The 19,311-nt window shown below is 48.1% G+C and overlaps 1 protein-coding gene across 4 annotated transcripts in view; it reads right to left on the bottom strand.

Annotated features, from left to right (window-relative positions):
- Window positions 1–19,311, bottom strand: part of Rbp (RIM-binding protein) — a 410,709-nt gene that overhangs the window by 130,477 nt on the left and 260,921 nt on the right. For all 4 annotated transcript variants that reach the window (XM_055063294.2, XM_055063288.1, XM_055063302.2 and 1 more), the window contains exons 5-6: window positions 9,462–9,521; window positions 53–136 (exon numbers count right to left, since the gene is read on the bottom strand). In XM_055063294.2, the coding sequence (XP_054919269.1) occupies window positions 53–136; window positions 9,462–9,521 (144 nt within the window). The remainder of the gene's footprint in view (window positions 1–52; window positions 137–9,461; window positions 9,522–19,311) is intronic.

The following is a 19,311-nucleotide window of genomic DNA, read 5'->3' as shown; positions in this document are numbered from 1 at the left end:
TTTCCGTCGACGCACGTAACAGCTCGGTGATGAGAGTGAGCAGGTTACTCACCAGGTCGGCGCTGATTTCGCAGCGGTCATCCAGCTCCTTCTGCAGCTGGGTTAGCTGGGATTCCTGCTCCTTAAGACGATCCTCCTGTGCGCGTTGCAAAAGAGAAGCAATGAGAAGAAATTTAAGCCCTGAAGTAAGCGGGTGAGTATGTGCGCGAGCGTACTATACATCGCATTTATGGAGAGGAAGACGCGTTAAACACTTTTCTTTTTTCGCGACATCAGCACACGACGTCTGCATTGCGGAAACATTACGTCTTTCTCTCGCGGAGCCATCGTGAATCGCCCTGTTCACTTTTCAGTCACTTTCTTTTGTTTTTTATGCGTGTCTATCAAGTTAGTGGAAAGGCGCAGCTGTTCCGTATTATCGCCACAGTTCATTGTGGGCAGTGCCATTCACGCGTGCACAGATAACGTTTCGAATAAATAAATAACTAAATAAATAACTAAATAAATAACTAAATAAATAAATAAACGTGAATCCGCTTCACAACGGCGCTAGTGCGAACGATAGAAAAGGTGCCCGGCAATAAAGTCAGTGCTGGGAGTGGCTAGGATTAGAAAATCTAAGAATAGACGCAGCCGAAAAACTAAATGAACGAACTCAGCGACACCCGGCCGCCACCTTGTTTCAAATGACCTGCTCTTAAAAATCCATCAATCCTTGCATACAGAGACCAACAAACGCTTCGTCTACTAAATGTATTCGCCATTTTTTTTTCGTTTTTAACGTTTCGCGCGACATGCTTGTCATTCCTAATTTACGCGATGCGCGTCTTCAACGTTCAACCACGCTGCGGCATTTACAAGGGACGCCTGCATTGTAGAGCTCGGCTCCAGTTTTTCGAAGTCAGAAAATTATCGCTACCGTGCACAGGACGCACTGTAAAATAATTTATACCATTTAAGTGAACAAGCGTTTAAGCTTTATAGCATTTAAGTGAATTGGTATATAAACCGACTTACACAGGTATTCCCTCTTAAGTGTAGACATTATTTTACAGGGCGTGGCGAAAGAGTGCGGCCATTACTTACAAAATGATTCAGCGGGGAAAAAAAACCCGCGATTCGTGCAACTGAATCAGCTTCCAACGGCGACCGTAAAGAAATAAATGGCACAGTCAATCGTGGCTCTGCTGGTGTTACTTTTTTTTTTTTTTGTTTCGGCGTTGAAAGGCCCTCACGCGGCTTTGTCGAAGCCTTTGTGTCAAGGCGAAGACAGATGACACGAAATAAAAAAAAAATATTAAGAAAGCAAATCTAGTTGGCAAACGCAACGATCAATCAGACGCGGGGGAAAAATGACCCGTTCCTAAACAGAAGGTCTTCACTGCCGGTCAGGTCTTGTACGTGATGCGCCCCGCAAGCCTCTTATCACTTGTGGAGCGTTCTAATAGCGGAAAATGTACGAAATGTCCCTAACAAAAAAGAAGCCGCAGTAAATGTACGTAAAAGCATAGATAAAAGTGATCATCTTTACGTCTTTATTACGCGTAGGAGTATGTAGCAGTATAACTATCGTTATCTGCTGAAGCACGCTTCCTATAGCTTGTCCTTTTGTGTTTTGGTTTCTATCCTAGCGGGTGACTAATGCGGCCATAATTCATAAGCTGGGCGAGCCGTATAACTCTAACACAAAGGCACAAGTTAGCCACCTGAAGCTGCCCATAGACATGGGCAGACATTTCTTGCGCGATCTTAGCTACGACATACCACAACGCCCAGACAAAGAAGAACAAAAGCCCACGTGGGAGACGCTCTAGACCGGGTTTAAACGTCGACCAGCTATGCCTAGAAAAATGGGAGCAGATGCAGAACCGGTAAAACGGCATGACAGAGCTCAACCACTCGAAAAGGGCGCGGAAAATTGAATCGTAAGCACGGGCGAAACTTCAACAAATCGGGGCTTCCGGAAAGGGGTAGCAACCGACTGCACGTCGGTGTCATGGGACCCACGCTGCAAACATCGCGTCACGGCATCAAGCGGCACTTGCGGCAGTTGTGGAGGCCGCCAAAACGCCAAACCAACGCGAACGGCATGTGCTCATTCGAACCAATAGCCAGGCTGCACGTAGCACCCTCGCAGCTTATATGCATCTGCAACTATGCCTATAAAACGCGATGCACTTCGTACCACTTCTATGAACGTTGTTATATGTTTCTTTATCTATCTGTTCTTCTAACGATGTTGCAATGAATTAAGCAATACCTCGGTAGCTCGCCGATAACAGCGACGTCTAATGCAAGCCTCTTGAATATAATAACTCTCAGCTGCTGACATTCATTCATTCATTCATTCATTCATTCATAAAATATCAGTTAAGTAATTCATTCATTCCACCACTCGCTCATTCCTTCATTTCTTGCCTCTTTTCCTTTCTTTCTTTGTTTCCCTCTTTTTTATGCAAAATACTCTATAGAGCGATTGTACTTATATTCAAAATGTCTTTCCCGATCTTCCTCATCTCTCAAGTCCTTTCCGGGGACAAAGCAGGACGGAATGAACAGCTCTGACTCTTGCATTCCATTCAGCATGTCATTTTTCCCTCTTTTGACAACGAACGCCTCTTCCGCCGCTGCTAGCGGTTCGACAGAGCACTGTCTCGACTAGCCGCCGAAGAACGCCTCTTCTGGTCAACATTTTACTTGCCTCTTCTCTTAGCGTCGTCCTCGTACTTTCTTTTCTTTTTTTTCAGGAAGCTCCATTTTGCACACGGAGGCCTATCTCTGTGGTTTTGCGAGCACGCTACCGAATCAGTTCGCTAAGGAGAAGTTGAAGTGATGCATCCAAGAGCACCAACAAGAAATTAAACCTCTCATGCTCTTCGAAAGGGAAGCTCTTCGATTATGCCTCGGGCTACCTAGATTTGTTGCCAACACTGTTTTGTATCAGGAAGCTCATACACCCACCGTAGGTTGCAGATTCCGCATGCTTACGGTTCAGACATTCTTAAAAATTTTTGACTTTTTAAAAATACGCAAGCAATATGTATTTATCACTGAACTGTCCGAGTTTTTTCAAGCACCGTGATCGAGATTACACAGTCCTCAGATAATACTTGTGCAAGTACAGTTACAAAAATTGGATGCGTCCATACGCGAAGTTTGCCATTCAAATGATGCCTTACCACATCTCCAAATGCAGTTTGATGACATATTTCCATATCATGCTATACTATTACCAAGCAGACATCTAATTAATATTTTACACGGCCACCGACACCAGCTAGCCATTGACAATGTAATAGCTACTAACGCTTCTGTGTGCAATGAGAAGGCAGGAGTGGGAATCTTCTCTGAATCTCTTCAATAGTCTTACTCCCTTCTTCCCGACTTCACACCCATATTTCAGGCAGAATTATTAGCGATTATATTAGCATTACGAAAACTCCCCAAAATGACCCATTAGCTCTTATTGTGACCGACTTGCTATCTGTATGCCCAGCACTTACTGCATCTTTAAATTCAAGAATTCAATGAACGTTTCGTTCGACTGTATCTCCGTACTTACGGAAAGTATGTTTGCTTTGGGTACCGGGACATCGTGGGTTGCACTTGAACGAAATGGCTGATTTGCTCGCACGAGCATCCCTCAATGGCCCTATCATATCTGTTTTGCCGACATCACCTTATGTCACCGCGGCTAGGTGCAGAAATTTCTCTATTTCGCACGCCATTGGAAGAGCGGTCCAACCCAGACGACGCACCGACAGAACCACTGAACTACACTGAAACTCTACAATATTACAGAGATAGCAGCAGACACTTTCCTCCACCACATAATTCCCTTAACCGAGAAGATGCCGTCGCGTGGCGACAGCTTCAAACTAATTCATTTCCATGCCTCTTTTATCTTCCCCTCTTCCACCCCACACAATATCCCTCATACTGTCCCTACTGTGGAGCAAAGCCCAGAGTATATCATTGCACCTGGGAGTGTCTACACCCTCCGGGTTACTCCCCTATTCCGTCACCTTCACTTTCCTCCCGCGAGAGTACGCTGACCAGCTCAGGTCCGCAAGAGCGGCGACGGCTGATCCGGCGGGCACGCGGAGTGGCGCGAGCCAATGGGTCCCTGAACTAAGGGCTCCACCCTACAAGGAAGTCGCTCCATCTCATTACAAAATTACAAATAAATGTTCTCTCTCCCTCTCTCTCTCTCTCTATCTATCTATCTATCTATCTATCTATCTATCTATCTATCTATCTATCTATCTATCTATATATATATATATATATAAATAGATAGATAGATAGATAGATACGATATATACGATATTACGATATATATATATATATACATATATATATATATATATATATATATATATATATATATATATATATATATATATATATATATATATATATATATATATATATATATATCGTAATACTGCAATATCCATGCAGACACTGTCTTCTGAATTCCGCCATCTTGGCTTCCAATGGAATAATAAGTGGTGTCCATCAAGGCAACTGGAAGTTTCTTGTACAAAATCGAGATGCCGTATACCGCCTCTAATTTTTACCTCCACAGGTCTGGTCTCGCTATGTCCCCCCAATGTTCTTCTTGCAGTGCACCTGAATCTATCGAGCATCACTTTCTCTCGTGCCGCCGCTTCTAAGACAACGAAAACTCTTAGAAAGCTCATTGAGCAAACCTAGGCTATCGCTCACCTCACCAACCATTACTTCTTTTGGGGCGACTTCACTGGGATCCAGCCACAGGGATGCTTTTCTTGCAGTTTACAATTTTATTAGAGAGACAAAAAGCTTACCTTGCTGAATTTATAAAATCATCAATTATTTCTATTATTTCATTTCTTTATGTTAACTTACTCTATCAAAATTCTTAATATATTCATTGCACTTCTAAATTACGGTTATTTAGTCCCACGCTCCACTGTTCAAATCTAGTTTTGCTTTAATTCTAACCATAGGGAAAGCCGCCTGCTTCTTGGCCAATCCCCCATAGTGGGTATGAACCAGTGTTTGGGAAACGAAACGAAACAAGAAGAGCGATGTCTGCTTCTGGGTCTTCCTTAACAGTGACAGAGTTTAAGGGTCAATTTCCTTACTGTATAGTGCCCATGCGTCGAATGTTTCGATGGGCAACAGTTGTGTGCCGTATAAAGAGGACGCCTATTCCCTCACAAAAGAATTTCATCCTTAGTGCGCATATCCGCTCGCATATCCGCTCGCATATCCGCCTCTTAGTACTACGGGCAGTAGGTAAACAACCATAAATTGTTTTTCATTCGTTTGGCTGGTGACGCACAAGCCCGTATCGCAGGACGTGTAAGCTGCGTCTGCTGCTACGAAAACAATGTCAAACAGGCAACACGCACACGAGACGATGATGAACAGCCCTCCTCGCTGCGTGTTTGGCGCCGCACCCACGTCGGGGACGACAAACTGGTCCCCCATACTCTGTACAGTTGAAGTATCTTGCTCCGCACTTTCAAAGAGCTTGTACCATAACAATAAAAAAATATTATCGATGCGTTGCGCTATACCGGCGTCGAACCACGTATCTCTCGAATTTATTTTTCTTTCAGGGGGGGGGAGGACAGGGGGGGAGGACAGGGGGGGAGGACAGGGGGGGGGGGGGGCAAAGCGCATAAATCGAGTAAGCCGCCGCAGCGAATGTTCAAGCATGTGTTGTGAGGAAGTACCGTATCAATGATACGCCACTTCCGCATAGCGCATTTTTTTTTGCCTGTATTCAAGTTTGACAGTAAGAGTGACGGTGGGTCTTCCAGGAGGAAATGGGGGTGGTTAAGAATCACCCTTTAAGAGGGGCTGGCTTTGGTACTGATTGAATAACCCTCAGTATTAGCTGCAATCGAAGACGGTACCCTAGAAGCGTGCCTCAAGTTAGTTACAAAAAACAAAAGAAATCACGCACAAACCTATAACCAGGCTGCACGCAGGACCCTTCCCAGTCTCTCTCTCTCTTTCCATATATATATATATATCGGTTTTAATGATATTTCTTGCAACCCAATTTGAGGCACGCAGGCACGCTTCTATGGTGCCGTCTCTCTCTCTCTCTCTCTATATATATATATATATATATATATATATATATATATGTGTGTGTGTGCGTGTGCGTGTGTGTGTGTGTGTGTGTGTGTGTGTGTGTGTGTGTGTGTGTGTGTGCGTGTGTGTGTGTGTGTGTGTGTGTGTACACGGACGAACCGCACCGTCCTTGTGCTTTTCGTCACGCGCTTCCTCCTCCCGCGAGAGAGTGCGAGTCAGAAGCAACATATCACTGAATTAGGAGATGCTGACAAACGAAAAATAAAGACTCGGAGTCAGTACAATGTCCCATGACAGTTCTTTAACTGCATCAGCTTCATAGAAAAATGAAGCTGGCCGATGACGCCCAACATAGCTCTGGTGAATGAGGCTGGCTGTAGCGTTCAGGGCGCTATATGAGTGCCTGCACATGAACACAGCTAGGGTCACGGCGTGTGCCCTGGTGATAAATGAATCAAGCAGTGGCGCCATGTAGCATCGGCAGATCGCCTTAATGTTGACGTCTTTAGGGACCGAATGGTACACAGGGTGGCCTATACTTGCTTCAGGTCTGTGACTTATGTTCTGTTGACCTCGGTCCACTAGTCGGCCCCCGTCTAGCCTCCGCAAGCGGAATTCCTTCCCTGCTTTCTCCCATAATGAAGCATACGTCACGGGTCAAGCCTTCTTTTCTAACGCGACAGCGTTAAGGAGCTGGTGTCGCAGAAAAGCCGGTGTCGTCGGCGTCGGCGGCGTTGGCCGTGAGCGAAAAATCCCGGAAGGCAATTCATAAATAAAAATAAATTACAAGATGGGCTGGGGGGGAATCGAACCAGAGTATCCGGAGTGTGAGACGGAGAAGCTACCACTCAGCCATGAGTTCGATGGTTCAAAGTGGGACAAAAGCGCCTCTAGTGAATGCGGTGTTGCCTTAGAAACGTGCCGTAGAAAGTTATACTGCTGCGTATATCGGTAATTATGAGCATGTCAATTACAGAAGTCGCAGTTAAACGCGTAGCGAAGTACGTTTCTGCTACATTTCTTCTGCGCTTTCCACACACGCAGAGCCATCTTGCGGCAAACACGGAAGACCCCCCTCCTCGCAATGTACGGCGCTGCCCCGACAGATGGCGCGGCACGCGCGCATTGGGGCTGTGCGGGGACCGGTGCGAGGCGCGTCGCGGCCCGGCTGTCCGTGCCGATCCCGACGTTTGCCTCGCGTAGATTGTTTCCCATTCCGAGACAACGAGTTCTTTGGTTCATTCCGCTTGCTCAGGCTCACGTTTCGTTGCCTCGCCGAACGCTGCGTTGCTCGACGCTCACTGCGTGATTGGTGGGTGCAAAGTCCGGTGCGGGGCGCCTCGTAAGTGATCGCTGCGCCGTAGCGCATTGTCTTACACCCCTTGGCGGGTCTACAGGAACGCTGTCGCGTTCCAATCTTGAAGGCGAAGCTTAAGCGTCCTCCAATTTTTTTTTCACTCGCTTTTTTTTGCTGCGCAGCGCACTACCGCTGACGGTCTCTCGCGTGAGCTGTTGCGTTTGTCATGGTTTGCGCAGCGCACAATATTGCGCGCTCTGCACGAGAACACCTAACCAGCGGTTAAAGTGAGTACTACACAAACATTTAGGCAGACGCCAGCAGATCACAGAGCATGATCGCGCGCGGCAACACATAGTTTCGCTCTCTGCGCGCGTGACTGCACGTCATGGGGACAAGCAGACGAAACAGAAGTACACCTCTCTTGCTACGGTGCGAAGTAAAACAAACACACGCAGATATTCGGTTCGTACGTTTTGTATTATTGCGATGGCAATTATATGGACACTCCCGGCGAATTTCAGCCATCGGAGGCGCCAAGGGCGACAGCACCATCCAAGGGCGATAACACCGTCGCTGCACGCCCTACGCTGTATGTGCGAGTGAAAGCGTGTGAGGGGAGTAGACGATCACCGCAAAATCTCGCTCGCGCGAAGGGGCGGAAAGCGAGGAAGAAGCGCGCCGTCTTCCCTCGCGCGAGAGGCAACCAACGTTTGGATGCACTGGGGAGGGGGTAGGGGGGGCACCGTTCTACTTCGGATGCAACTGCGTGTGTGGCGGCTGCGCGCGACCTGGCGGCCGTATCTTACGAGCGATTGCGTTGGGGGCGGAGTCTAGGTGCGTTGACGGCTCGTATAGCTTTGTGCGCGCCGTGTGTTCTGGCCGCCCTGTTTGCGTTGAAGCGACAGACAGCACGAAGGTCACTTCGCTCGCTGCTGCTGCCACGCTTCCTGACACCAGCGTTTGGACAACGAGTGTCTGCGGTCATCGAGTGTGATGTGTTCATGTTTGCTGTGCGCGCTGACACCATGCTTGTTAATATAATTCGCAAGCGAATGTTTACGAGCTGCTGGTATGCCCGATAAAAGTACTATACTTACTTTAAATGGCAGTATGCGAATTTGCTATCCCATTCAATGCCTCGCTTTTCGGGCGAACCTGCGACTTCTTTCTCTGAACTATAATTCGTTTGTTGAAGCAACAGATCAAACAAATAACTACAGTTGCTTTGAAAAATTCTCGAAGTCACATGCCACTACGAGCGACGTCACAGCACTGCCATGTAAGTAGGCCCACTTGTGCGGCATGCGTCGACTTTCCGGCTGGGAGGGCGACGCCCGCGAGGAGAAGCGCAGACAGCGTTCGGTTTGAAATGTATGCTCTTTACGCGCCACTCAGAGATGTCATACTTAGCAGACACGGTCATTAGCGCGCATTTGTCATTTTGCAAGCTCAAAATGGCCAGACCAGGTGGTCTGGAAAGAAGCACATTCCCAGGCATGTCTAATTACAAACATGTGAATTTTACCTGACAGCGTGTTTTCTTCTATCGGCACCCATCTTTAGCTTCCTCATGCACCCCGTAAACCGCCTGACAGCAAACTTCTCGATTGCATTACTCAAATTACGGCTACGTCGCAGACTTAGGCCCACGGCAATGTTGACTGCTGCTACGATGAACCTTATCCTTATCCGATGAACCTTTTGCACCTTATCGCACGTATAATCGCTTACAAAGAAAGCCTAACTGAAATATATACATGCAGTTACCATGATTAAGGAGATAACCGTGGTTATATGTTTCCTGAAAGGATGGGTGGCTGCCATGCCTGTATAAACTGGGTATTAGATTGTGATTATCTCTTCGAGTAAGTCATACTTTCTCGCCTGGGAAAGTTCAGAGCAAGTTTACTATGTTGAGATCACTATATAATTTACGAAGGTAGCCTAGCTTAGTATGCCAAATCAGTGAGCGATAGGTATAGTAATCTTGCAGGACGCGGCACGCAAGCCCGAACCGGTTAGACCGGCTTCTAGAAGAAGGCGTGAGTAAATAGTTCGCACTCACCACATCTCGAAGCCGAAGTCGGTACTCGTGCTCGATTCTTTCCTTCTGCAATCGAATGGCCTGCACAAACAAGACAACGGACGGGAAGCGTTATCATTGTGTCGCAGTTGCACAAGCGATAAACGCAAGCACGCACGAACACACGAACAAGTACTATCAAGTACACATGTACAAACAACGTCGATTCGCTCGTTGCTGCCACCGCGCTTCCTCACTCCAGCGTTTTGATAGCGAGTTTCCGCGGTGATCGAGTGAGATGTTTTCATGTTTGCTTGTGCGCGCGTGACACCACGCTTGTTAATTTAGTTAGTATGCCTACGTTTACAAATTCATACGGCAGATAAAGCTACTATCCTTGCTTCACATAGCTGTCCACTAATTTGCTATCGCAATCGATGCTTGGCCTTTCGGCCGAAACTGCGACTCTATTTTTCCTTCCTTTTTTCGAGCCGTGATTAGACACATGAAACACAACAGGCTTCAGAAGATGCCAGAAGCCATTGCTAATGCTAGGCAGAACATTCTATTACAAATAACATTTTTAACAAAAAGGACGAGAAGGAGAAAAAGAAGTGGTTAGACATGGAAGGCAACGAGACTAACCAGAAGACTAGAACCCTGTTAGCTACCCTACAATGTGAGAAGAGTAAGGGGGACATAAATACGGAAGAAAGTGGGGAAGGGAAGCATGTGCACAGACAGACAGACAGACAGACAGACAGACAGACAGACAGACAGACAGACAGACAGACAGACAGACAGACAGACAGACAGACAGACAGACAGACAGACAGACAGACAGACAGACAGACAGCAGGGAAAACACTACACATAGAGAAAAGACAAGAAAGTAAAATATAGCTTCGTCCTTAAAACCGTCTCATCGTCGTCGCCGGCCGCTGATGTAAAAGAAATGAGCGCCCCCTCCCCCTTCTATTCGCTCATTCACCTCCATCTGTCAGGGGGGTGAGATTGAGCGGCGAGGACTGATGGACCGCTGAAACTTTAATCAGACAAGGCGCTGCTTTTTCGACAAATCTCGGAGGGGGAGAGCCGGGGTAAGCAGAGCTGCAAGTATGAGGGGAGCAATAGAACAGCCAACCAACCAGCGTTGTACGTTACACCCCACGCAAGATCCACCGCAGAGAGTGACTGCTCGTGAAGAGGAGGATTCGGTGCGCGCGACAGCGAGCAATGAAATACGGAGAGCAAATAATAAAATGACAGGACCAGAGAGAAAAAAAAAGGAACCAAATAAGATATCAGGAGTGAGGCGAAATATAACGCGCGCGGTTGCCGCAGTTCATTTTCTTCCGCTTGGGAGCTCTACACAAACGGCGAAGGCGAACGCGCTCTACGTCTCTCTCGGAGTGGGCAGGTTCTCAGAAAACTGGAAACCAGCCATATTACTTTGGCGAGTGGATTTGGGAGAGGTCAGGGCTTGCAGCGAAAGGGTGCCGTGCCGGCAGGCAGAGTCGATCGAAAAAAAATGAAACCACGACAAGAGAGAAAAATTGGCTGCCAATATATCCGTGTTTGAGAGCGGGCAAGACCTATCGGCGTGCCTTGAAGAAATAAAGAAAGACGACGGTAAAAAAGAAGGAACAATGAGTGCCGCTCTCGTGTTACGGTGACCGAAGTTAATTACTTTCTGCGTCACAACGTTGACGAGCTGTCTTCTGCGGTACACTTTCCGGAGAGCAGGAGTTCACTGAGCTGCGAGTGCGTTATATATATATATATATATATATATATATATATATATATATATATATATATATATATATATATATATAGAGAGAGAGAGAGAGAGAGAGAGAGAGAGAGAGAGAGAGAGAGAGAGACTGCGCTGCGTGAAGCGACGGAGTCTCTCGCATAGCGTGTAATTGAATATGTGCTCGTAATAATTGATGCCAGCTTACTTCCTCGAGCTACACCGCGTGGACTTTGAACAGGACGATTCCGCACAGTTCCCAAATAGTTTTCATCCACCTATTTGTTTTTGTTTTGTTTTTCAAGCTTGCGGCTACGCACACGCGCTTTTGCATTACCCGTCCTTCGTTCTCACTAAACATGTATCTGCCCCCTCAACCCTCTCGCTCTCCCTTCCCCTTCGTTTAGACCGTTACGTAATACCAACAGCCGTCGGAACCAGCTGCACGTACGCGGAAGGTGACGGCTGTGGCAACTGAATAGGGAACGCAACCGCCACGTCCCTATTCGCCGCGATGAATCCCAAAATACCTATAGCAGCACTCGAGGCACATAACTCCTTTTGTGTGCGCCGCCTCCGTCACCACAAGAAAGGACGAAAAAAAAAAAGAAAGAAAGAAAGAAAGAAAGAAAGAAGGAAAGAAAGAAAGAAAGAAAGAAAGAAAGAAAGAAAGAAAGAAAGAAAGAAAGAAGCGCTGGCCTTGGGAACAAGGGGAAATTTGAGATACCAACAGCTCGTCTGCTTCTCATCGAGTAAACAGGCGCCTCGCGGTGGCCGTCACGTCGGTTCGGAGAATGTACAAGCGAAGCACCGAAACAGCTAAAAGATTAAACGAACAAAGCACAAAAGGAGGATAGAAAGGAAATGTTCGAAGAACGACGAAGAAGCAGCCGGGAAGCGCGGGTCGAGGTGGAGCGCAGGCATAGTAGCGTGCGGATATGCGGCGTGATGAGATGGCCAGCTGCCCCGCAAGGCGTTTTTCCTTGCCCCGACCGATGATTGTAACGCACCCGATGCGCACCCGTGCCAGGAGGAGAAGCAAATCGATGCGCGCGCGTTCTCGTCGGCAGCCTCGTCTCGTTTCGAAGACGGTGCACCGAGCCCGTCGACCGCCACCACCTGAGCGCGCCTCGCTCGGGTCTTTTGTGCCTCGCTGATCGCGAAACCGGCCCGCCGGATCCCTTTTTTTCGGGCTAACCACATTCGGCGTTCAAAGGAGGAGGCCGCGCCGTAGGGATCGGCCCGTCCCTGCCTCCCTGATCTTATCGGCTAGGAATGCATGGCCAAAATGGTTAGAGCGGACAGATAGATGCGCGGTAACGCGTAAGCGAGGGCCACCTGTACTTTGCCTTACCAAGTACGCGTAGTGCAGTGAAGGCCACAGGGGCTCGCTTTCGCAGCCAATCGGCGACGAGAAAGACGGCTGCGCGTTCCAAAGAAGGGAGGGCTTGCCCGATCTCGACTTTGAACTTTATTTGCACCAAGTAGCGCTTTCCACAAGCCGGGAGGGCCAACAGGGAAAGCTGGCATAAATGACAGCTTGACGGAGCCCTCCCCCCCCCTCTCCTCCCTCCCCGCCCGTTACTGCCAGAGAGTTAACGCACAGAAAAAAAAAGCGCGTTAAACTAGATTCGCGATCGTACATTATCTCAGGATGCAAATAACAAACAATCACTAACAAATCGAAATTTTCGCACTCCGAAAGCAAGTAGCACAAATGTAACATATGGGTGTAGGTACGACTGATCAATATAACACAGCAAAAGGCATACGCACGAAACGCAGGAATGTAACATAGGGGATGCTGCAAATGAACGCGGGAATTCAAGTAATGCAAATAAATATCGCGCAAGACATTATAAATAACAGACAATGCACGCAGCTAATCATTCCGTGACGCTTTCAATTCAGTCGGCGTCGCGCGAAGTGTGAGCACAGGGGGACAGTGTCTGAGGAGCCACCTTCTCATATTAAGGCAAATACCTTTCCTTGGAAATTTTGGCCGTTTTCGTGGTTAGTTGGCAGTCGTTGCTAGGTTGGTCGATGGTCGTAGGCCAGTGGTCGATGGCCGAACTTGGCAAGGGAAACGTTCGTTCGCTCACTCTCTCTCTCTCTCTTTCGCTAGATCTCTCACTCAATCTTACTCGCCCTTTCGTTTGCTGGTCGTTCTTCGTTCGTTTGTTTGCTAGTTCGTTCGTTCGTTCGTTCGTTCGTTCGTTCGTTCGTTCGTTCGTTCGTTCGTTCGTTCGTTCGTTCGTTCTATCGCTCGCTCGTTCGTTCGTTCGTTCGTTCGTTCGTTCGTTCGTTCGTTCGTTCGTTCGTTCGTTCGTTCGTTCGTTCGCTCGCTCGCTCGCTCGCTCGCTCGCTCGTTCGCTCGCTCGCTCGTTCGTTCGTTCGTTCGTTCGTTCGTTCGTTCGTTCGTTCGTTCGTTCGTTCGTTCGTTCGTTCGTTCGTTCTTACGATCGATCGTTCGGGCTATTCGCTTACACTGACAATCATCGTCGATGGTTTCTGCTCATTTATTTTTCAGATTGACTGACACACCAGGTGCATTCTTTGTACTGCACGGAAATCGCAAGATGGAGATAGAGGGTACTTGATGGGCGATGAAGCGGAAGCGCTAGAAGCATAGTCGCAAAGTGCTTGTGTAGATGGATTTTGGTTGCGCTGATGAAAGACAGATATAAATTTCATTCGAAGTTTCTTCGAAAACGGAAGGCTTTTCGTTGACCCACTCGTTAAGTCTAGTAAAAGCAGCTGTTGGTTGCCAGGCTTAGTGGTTGGTCTAGTCAGGGTAATCGTCGACCTAGACAGTAGACCCTTCCGACTAACAATGCGAAATAGAGCTGAGCCCTTCAGACTACTGCTACTGCGATTGCTTCGTGCGTTTTTTTTTTTCTTGCATAAGGCATGAAATTCTGCAAAGGTGTTAAGCATGGAAAATAGGCTGGTTCTATTAATTTTGCCCTGCCAAAATTATCAATGCGTTTCGAATTCCGTATATTTATTAACCAGAATAAGACGTCATAAAAACAGGCGGTACGGTGGAGGCAGGCAATGACAGAATGCGCTGCAGTGGGTAGTCTTCACTGCAGCAGAACTGAAAGCCCGATGGCGTTGTATAGTCCAAAGCAAAACGTAAACGCAAAGCGCCGCTATCTATACAGCGCCTTACAATGCCGGAAAAGTCTTGAAAAAATACCGCAGATAGGTTGCGCAAGTTGTAGACACCAGTTGCCGGACCAAACGCGCCACCAGGACAGTCACGTCCCTTTTCGTCAGGCAGGAACAACACAGTCCGCGAAGAACTACAGCGCGAAACACCTGCTTCTACTTGCGCCTTTGGTCCCGAAGACGGCAGTGAAAGCATCTTGTCTCGCTTGGGAGTGGCGCGTCTTTCTGTAACGCTGTTTTCAATTATCCGGAGTGGTAGACTGAAAACGAGGCACGTTCTGTCCTCCTTCCCTCTTTACCTGCTATAACCACAAAACCCTGACCTTTGGTTCCTTTCTCGAGCAGCGCAGGAAAGCTATTTTTTAGCCTGTAGCACTTGCCTCGGGGCCTTTGTTCCCCCCCAATTCTCCTTATTTTTTATTTATGTATTATTTTTTTTTCGTGCGCCGTTACCTACTGACCTCCCGTTCGGCCAAGACGAAAGTACGAAACGGCTGAGCGGGCTGTTTTTTGTAGCCGAATGCCAGCCGTCTTTCACAGTGTGTTTACCTTGCTTGCTTTCTTGCTGCTTGCCTTTCCCTGAAAACGGACAGTCGTCTGGTTGACCTCCCTGCCTTTCCTCTCTTTGCTCTAAACCCGCCGTGGTTGCTCAGTGGCTATGGTGTTAGGCTGCTGAACACGAGGTCGCGGGATCGAATCCCGGCCTCGGCGGCCGCATTTCGCTGGGGGCGAAATGCGAAAACACCAGTGTACTTACATTTAGCTGCACGTTAAAGAACCCCAGGTGGTCGAAATTTCCGGAGTCCTCCACTACGGCGTGCCTCATAATCTGAAAGTGGTTTTGGCACGTAAAACCTCATTTTCTTTTAATTCTCTTTGCTATATATATCTCTCTCTTTCTCTCCCTGTTGTGTTTCCTCCTAATGACAAAAAGGAAACTAGCCCTCTTTAGGCCAAGCTATTCTCAAGTCCCAAACCCTATTCCGAAAAGGAAAAAAGCAACAAAAAAAAAAAAAAACAAGACCAAACGAGAGCAAGCATTACAAGCACTGTAATACAAGTCACAAACACACAAGTGGTGTTGCCACGGATGTCAACAGTGGAGGCAGCCAAATGCGCTGTTTTAGCGCGCTGTCTTTGATCTCACTCTAAGCTGGACCGCAAAATAACTGCAGAGGAGATTGTTTGTGTAGGAGGCGCGTTTACGTAACGGCAAAAAAAAAAGAAATAACATGAATAACAGCGTATCAGCGCTTTTGCTTTAAATATTTATTTGCACGCTTCTTTTACTGAAAATAATACTGTTTTCCGTTTTAATCTTCTTAAGTACTGCCTCTGCTACTGCTCAAATGACTGACTGCGGGAAACCAGCTTCTTCTAACCTTACAATCTGCTTGTCAAAGCTTTCCTGTATTTTGTGTGTGCATGACTTCTTTAAGGCTGCAAGGGTGCGCAAAGATGAAAAACGTAAAGTTGTGCCTTATGTTCACAAGACTTACCACAACTTAAGAAAGGGTTGGGAAAGGATACGGAGTTGAGGTGGCGTTTTCGGCTCCCGGCAAGCTTCCTGGCATATGTTAGCGCGGAGGAAGAGGCACGATTAGGTCCCAAGGGTGCGGAATAAAGCGCACTAATTCCTACGTAGACTGCAAAGTTGGGGTAGTCTATCAGATTCGTTTTTCAAGTGCCAAAGTATACGTAGGCGAAAGTGGAAGGTGAGTGATTGTGCGCTTTCGTGAGCATGAATTGTCAACAAGGAATCAAGCGAGTGAGCACTTTCGTACCAACGGCTTGGCGTGCCCGTGTAAGCCTATCCCGAAAGAACTGAAGATATTATGCCGGTGCCAAGATAGCCGAGCGAGGGAGTTACGCGAGGCGTATCATATCAGAAAGAAGGGACATGATTGTGTCAGCGACACCTCAGTTCATCTGTACAGCATTGAGATGAGGTTTACTGATGAATGTAGATAGGCTGCGCGTTGCTTGAACAGAAAGTTCTTTTTTTAGTGATTATGCTTTTTCTGCACACGCGCAGTGGTGTATTTCTGAGATGTACCTATATGCGGTCTTTGTGGAATAAAGATTAGTTGCAAGTCTGCGCGCCTGTCTGTGTGTGCTCGCTGTGTGGTCGTGTGTTCACGCAGTTATAAAACTGTTTGCAAAAGAAGTAGGAAGGAGAAATGTGAGCGCGTCTTGCGCCCAGCGATAATGTGATAGCGGTGACGATGCGCTGTGAAACCATCGCCGGCAAAGAATAAAACAACATAGGCATAACAATGCCATCTGTACCGATTGGCTCGCCCATGAGCATACGTTAAACAATCCCCGAGTTTTGAGGTGCCAACACTACGTTATGATTATCAGGCACGTTGTGGTGGGAGATTCGTGATGAATATCTCTCCCCCCCCCCCCCCCACACACACACACCAGAGTTCTCTATAACGTACATTCGATGCACGGCCCACACGAGCGCTTTCTTGCAATCCGCCCCCATCAAAACGCGACCGCCACGGCCGGCAGTCGAACCTCGAAAGCGCGCGTGCTTAATAACGCAACGCCTTCCCTTCGCCGCTACGCCACCGCGTCGGGTCTGCGCAAACTCATCGCCTTTGTGCTCCGGAACGCAAATTGCGAATTTCGCGATCCGGGAGCTGCGCACCGCGGGCAGAGAGCGCCGGCGGTCAAACACCGCGCGCACGTGTTCTCTCACTCCGCGAGATTAAAGGCGACAGCGCTCCTCCGGCAAGAGTTCGGGCCGCCTCCTGCGCACATGGGTGGGCAAGGCTCTGCGTTGCGCCCACCCCCCCCTCACCTCCCCTCCTTCCCACAAGCAGCGCCCTTTCGCGCGCTCCGGCGCTAGCTCGCCGCAGAAGCTGCCGCGCGGCCCGTCAAATGAGATAATCATTCTCGGCGGCGCGCAGACAAGCTGCTGGCGCAACGCGGCGCCGACGCTCGCTGCTGCCGCCAGCGCGGTCTCCGCTAGGGCGACCCGGCGTAAGGCAAGCCCGGGCCCCGCCCTCATCAATTTTACCCCGTCGTCCGAGTAGCTACACACACGCGCGCAGCGCCTTTCTGCTGCCCCACGGAGTGGCAGCAAGGAGCTAGCTACCGTAGCATTATTTTGCCTCTCTTTCTTGATATGTGGACGCTGACGACGTCGGGTCGGTCTCTATTGTGTCGCGGCCTGTGGTGCGGGGGCCACACTGTACTCCGTCTCAGCGCTTTCGTGCACCGCAGTGAAGCCTAGGGACCCTGTCGACTAATCGTTAACGTGGGTCGGCTGCGAGTTCCCAGAAGCTATAGGACGGTTCGCCCATTGCGCACTGGTAACCCTTCCGTGGAGCTTCCATTCAATCGGCGCTGCGTGGAGTGCGAACAAAACACGGACGGAGGAGAAGCGTTTGTCCTGGTTCTCCCAAGTAAGATCCGGCCACCGCGACGGGTAGCTTTCGCCGCACTGCACGGCGTTGCTGATGGAAAGCCAGTCAAAGCACCGGCTAGGGGAAGTAGGCGCGCGCGACGGGAGGGAGTTTGAGCAGTGTAGGCTTTTGGGAAGTTGCGCGATCCTGCAGTGATGTATAACGTGGCGACGTGGGGTCAGTGCCGAGCGATCGACTATACGCGGGTGTAAGAGCACTCCGTTTCTTGAGCGATGCTTTCTTTGAATATTACCGCGATGTTCAGTCACATACTTATTTGCCCGCACTCTTTCAACGAAGGGTAGAGGGTGGGAGAGGGGAGGTTGCAGATTCTAGGCTTCACTGCAAGATATAATGGAACACACGTCGGGTAACCAGAGGTCGCGTCCACGGAAGCTGTATTCATCTGCTCGAGCACCATGCCATGGGCTAGTGCCATTTCCAATATCACAATGAGTTAATGAAATCGGGTACCGAACTTCTATGCATTTTTTCAAACGCATATAAGTACTCGTTAATTGCATGAAAAACAATTTAACTTAAATTATGTTCTGTTCTTGGTTCCAACAAAATTTGCTTGCCTTGAAAAGGACAGTTCTATATTGCTTGCACTTACCTTAAACAGAGTGTACATATACAAGCACTTTATCGAATACCACTCATAACACATATGCTAAGCAGCCGTCAATTTATATGCAGATATTCAATCACGAGGAGGAGGAGGAAATAAAAAGAGAAGGTATGGATGTTAACCAATCACAAGAAACGTAATATGCAATGGAAACTGTCGCTTTAGAAATAGTCAAATGTAAAGTGGTAATTGGGAGAGAGAAAAAAATCTGTTCATTTGTTTTAAAAACCTTTCATTTCGGTATCTGCCTTTTAACTGCTATTTAACGGTTATCCGGGGTGCCCAATCAACTACTTTTTTTTTTCGCTGAATTTCATTTGATTAACGATATCCTGGCTATAAAGTGCCTCGAGCTGTGTTTTGCACAAGTGTAGTCGATTTGCGAGTAATTACGAGTGATTGTACCACACAACCTGCAAAGGGAGTCGTAGGCGTAAAAAATTATGCAGATTCATCGCACATATTCTAACCTATTAAAAAAAAACTTCACCTCCGTCTATGTGTTCTTACGCATGGCGACTGCGTGTCGCAGTCCGGTAAATCAGCAGGAAGCGAAAACTCCCACCGGGCCACCACTTGACACGATCCACGTGACAGCGACGGCATCCACGTGACAGCGGATTACATTTGTGGCCGAGATCGGCCCATTTTTTCATCGCATCATCTCTGCGATCAGTCTACTTTACAATTGCACTATCTCCACGTATGGTTTACTTTACTCGGCAAGAAGTCGACCAAGCAGACGCCCCAGACTATGGGAAAAAAGGCATAAAAGAGTACGCTTTCATTTAAAAAAAATTAGGCTCTTGCAGTTGTACATTTGTTACACTGAGGATATTTTAGTCCGGTTTGTTGTTTCACTGCGCAATCCCGTAGAGAGTAAAGCTAGCAACCGGCACACCTGAGGGGTAG

Source organism: Dermacentor andersoni, chromosome 3 (genome assembly GCF_023375885.2).
Source record: "Dermacentor andersoni chromosome 3, qqDerAnde1_hic_scaffold, whole genome shotgun sequence".
Lineage (NCBI taxonomy): Eukaryota > Metazoa > Arthropoda > Arachnida > Ixodida > Ixodidae > Dermacentor > Dermacentor andersoni.
Note: the sequence above shows the minus strand (reverse complement) of the source record. Positions and strands in the feature narration are given on the sequence as shown.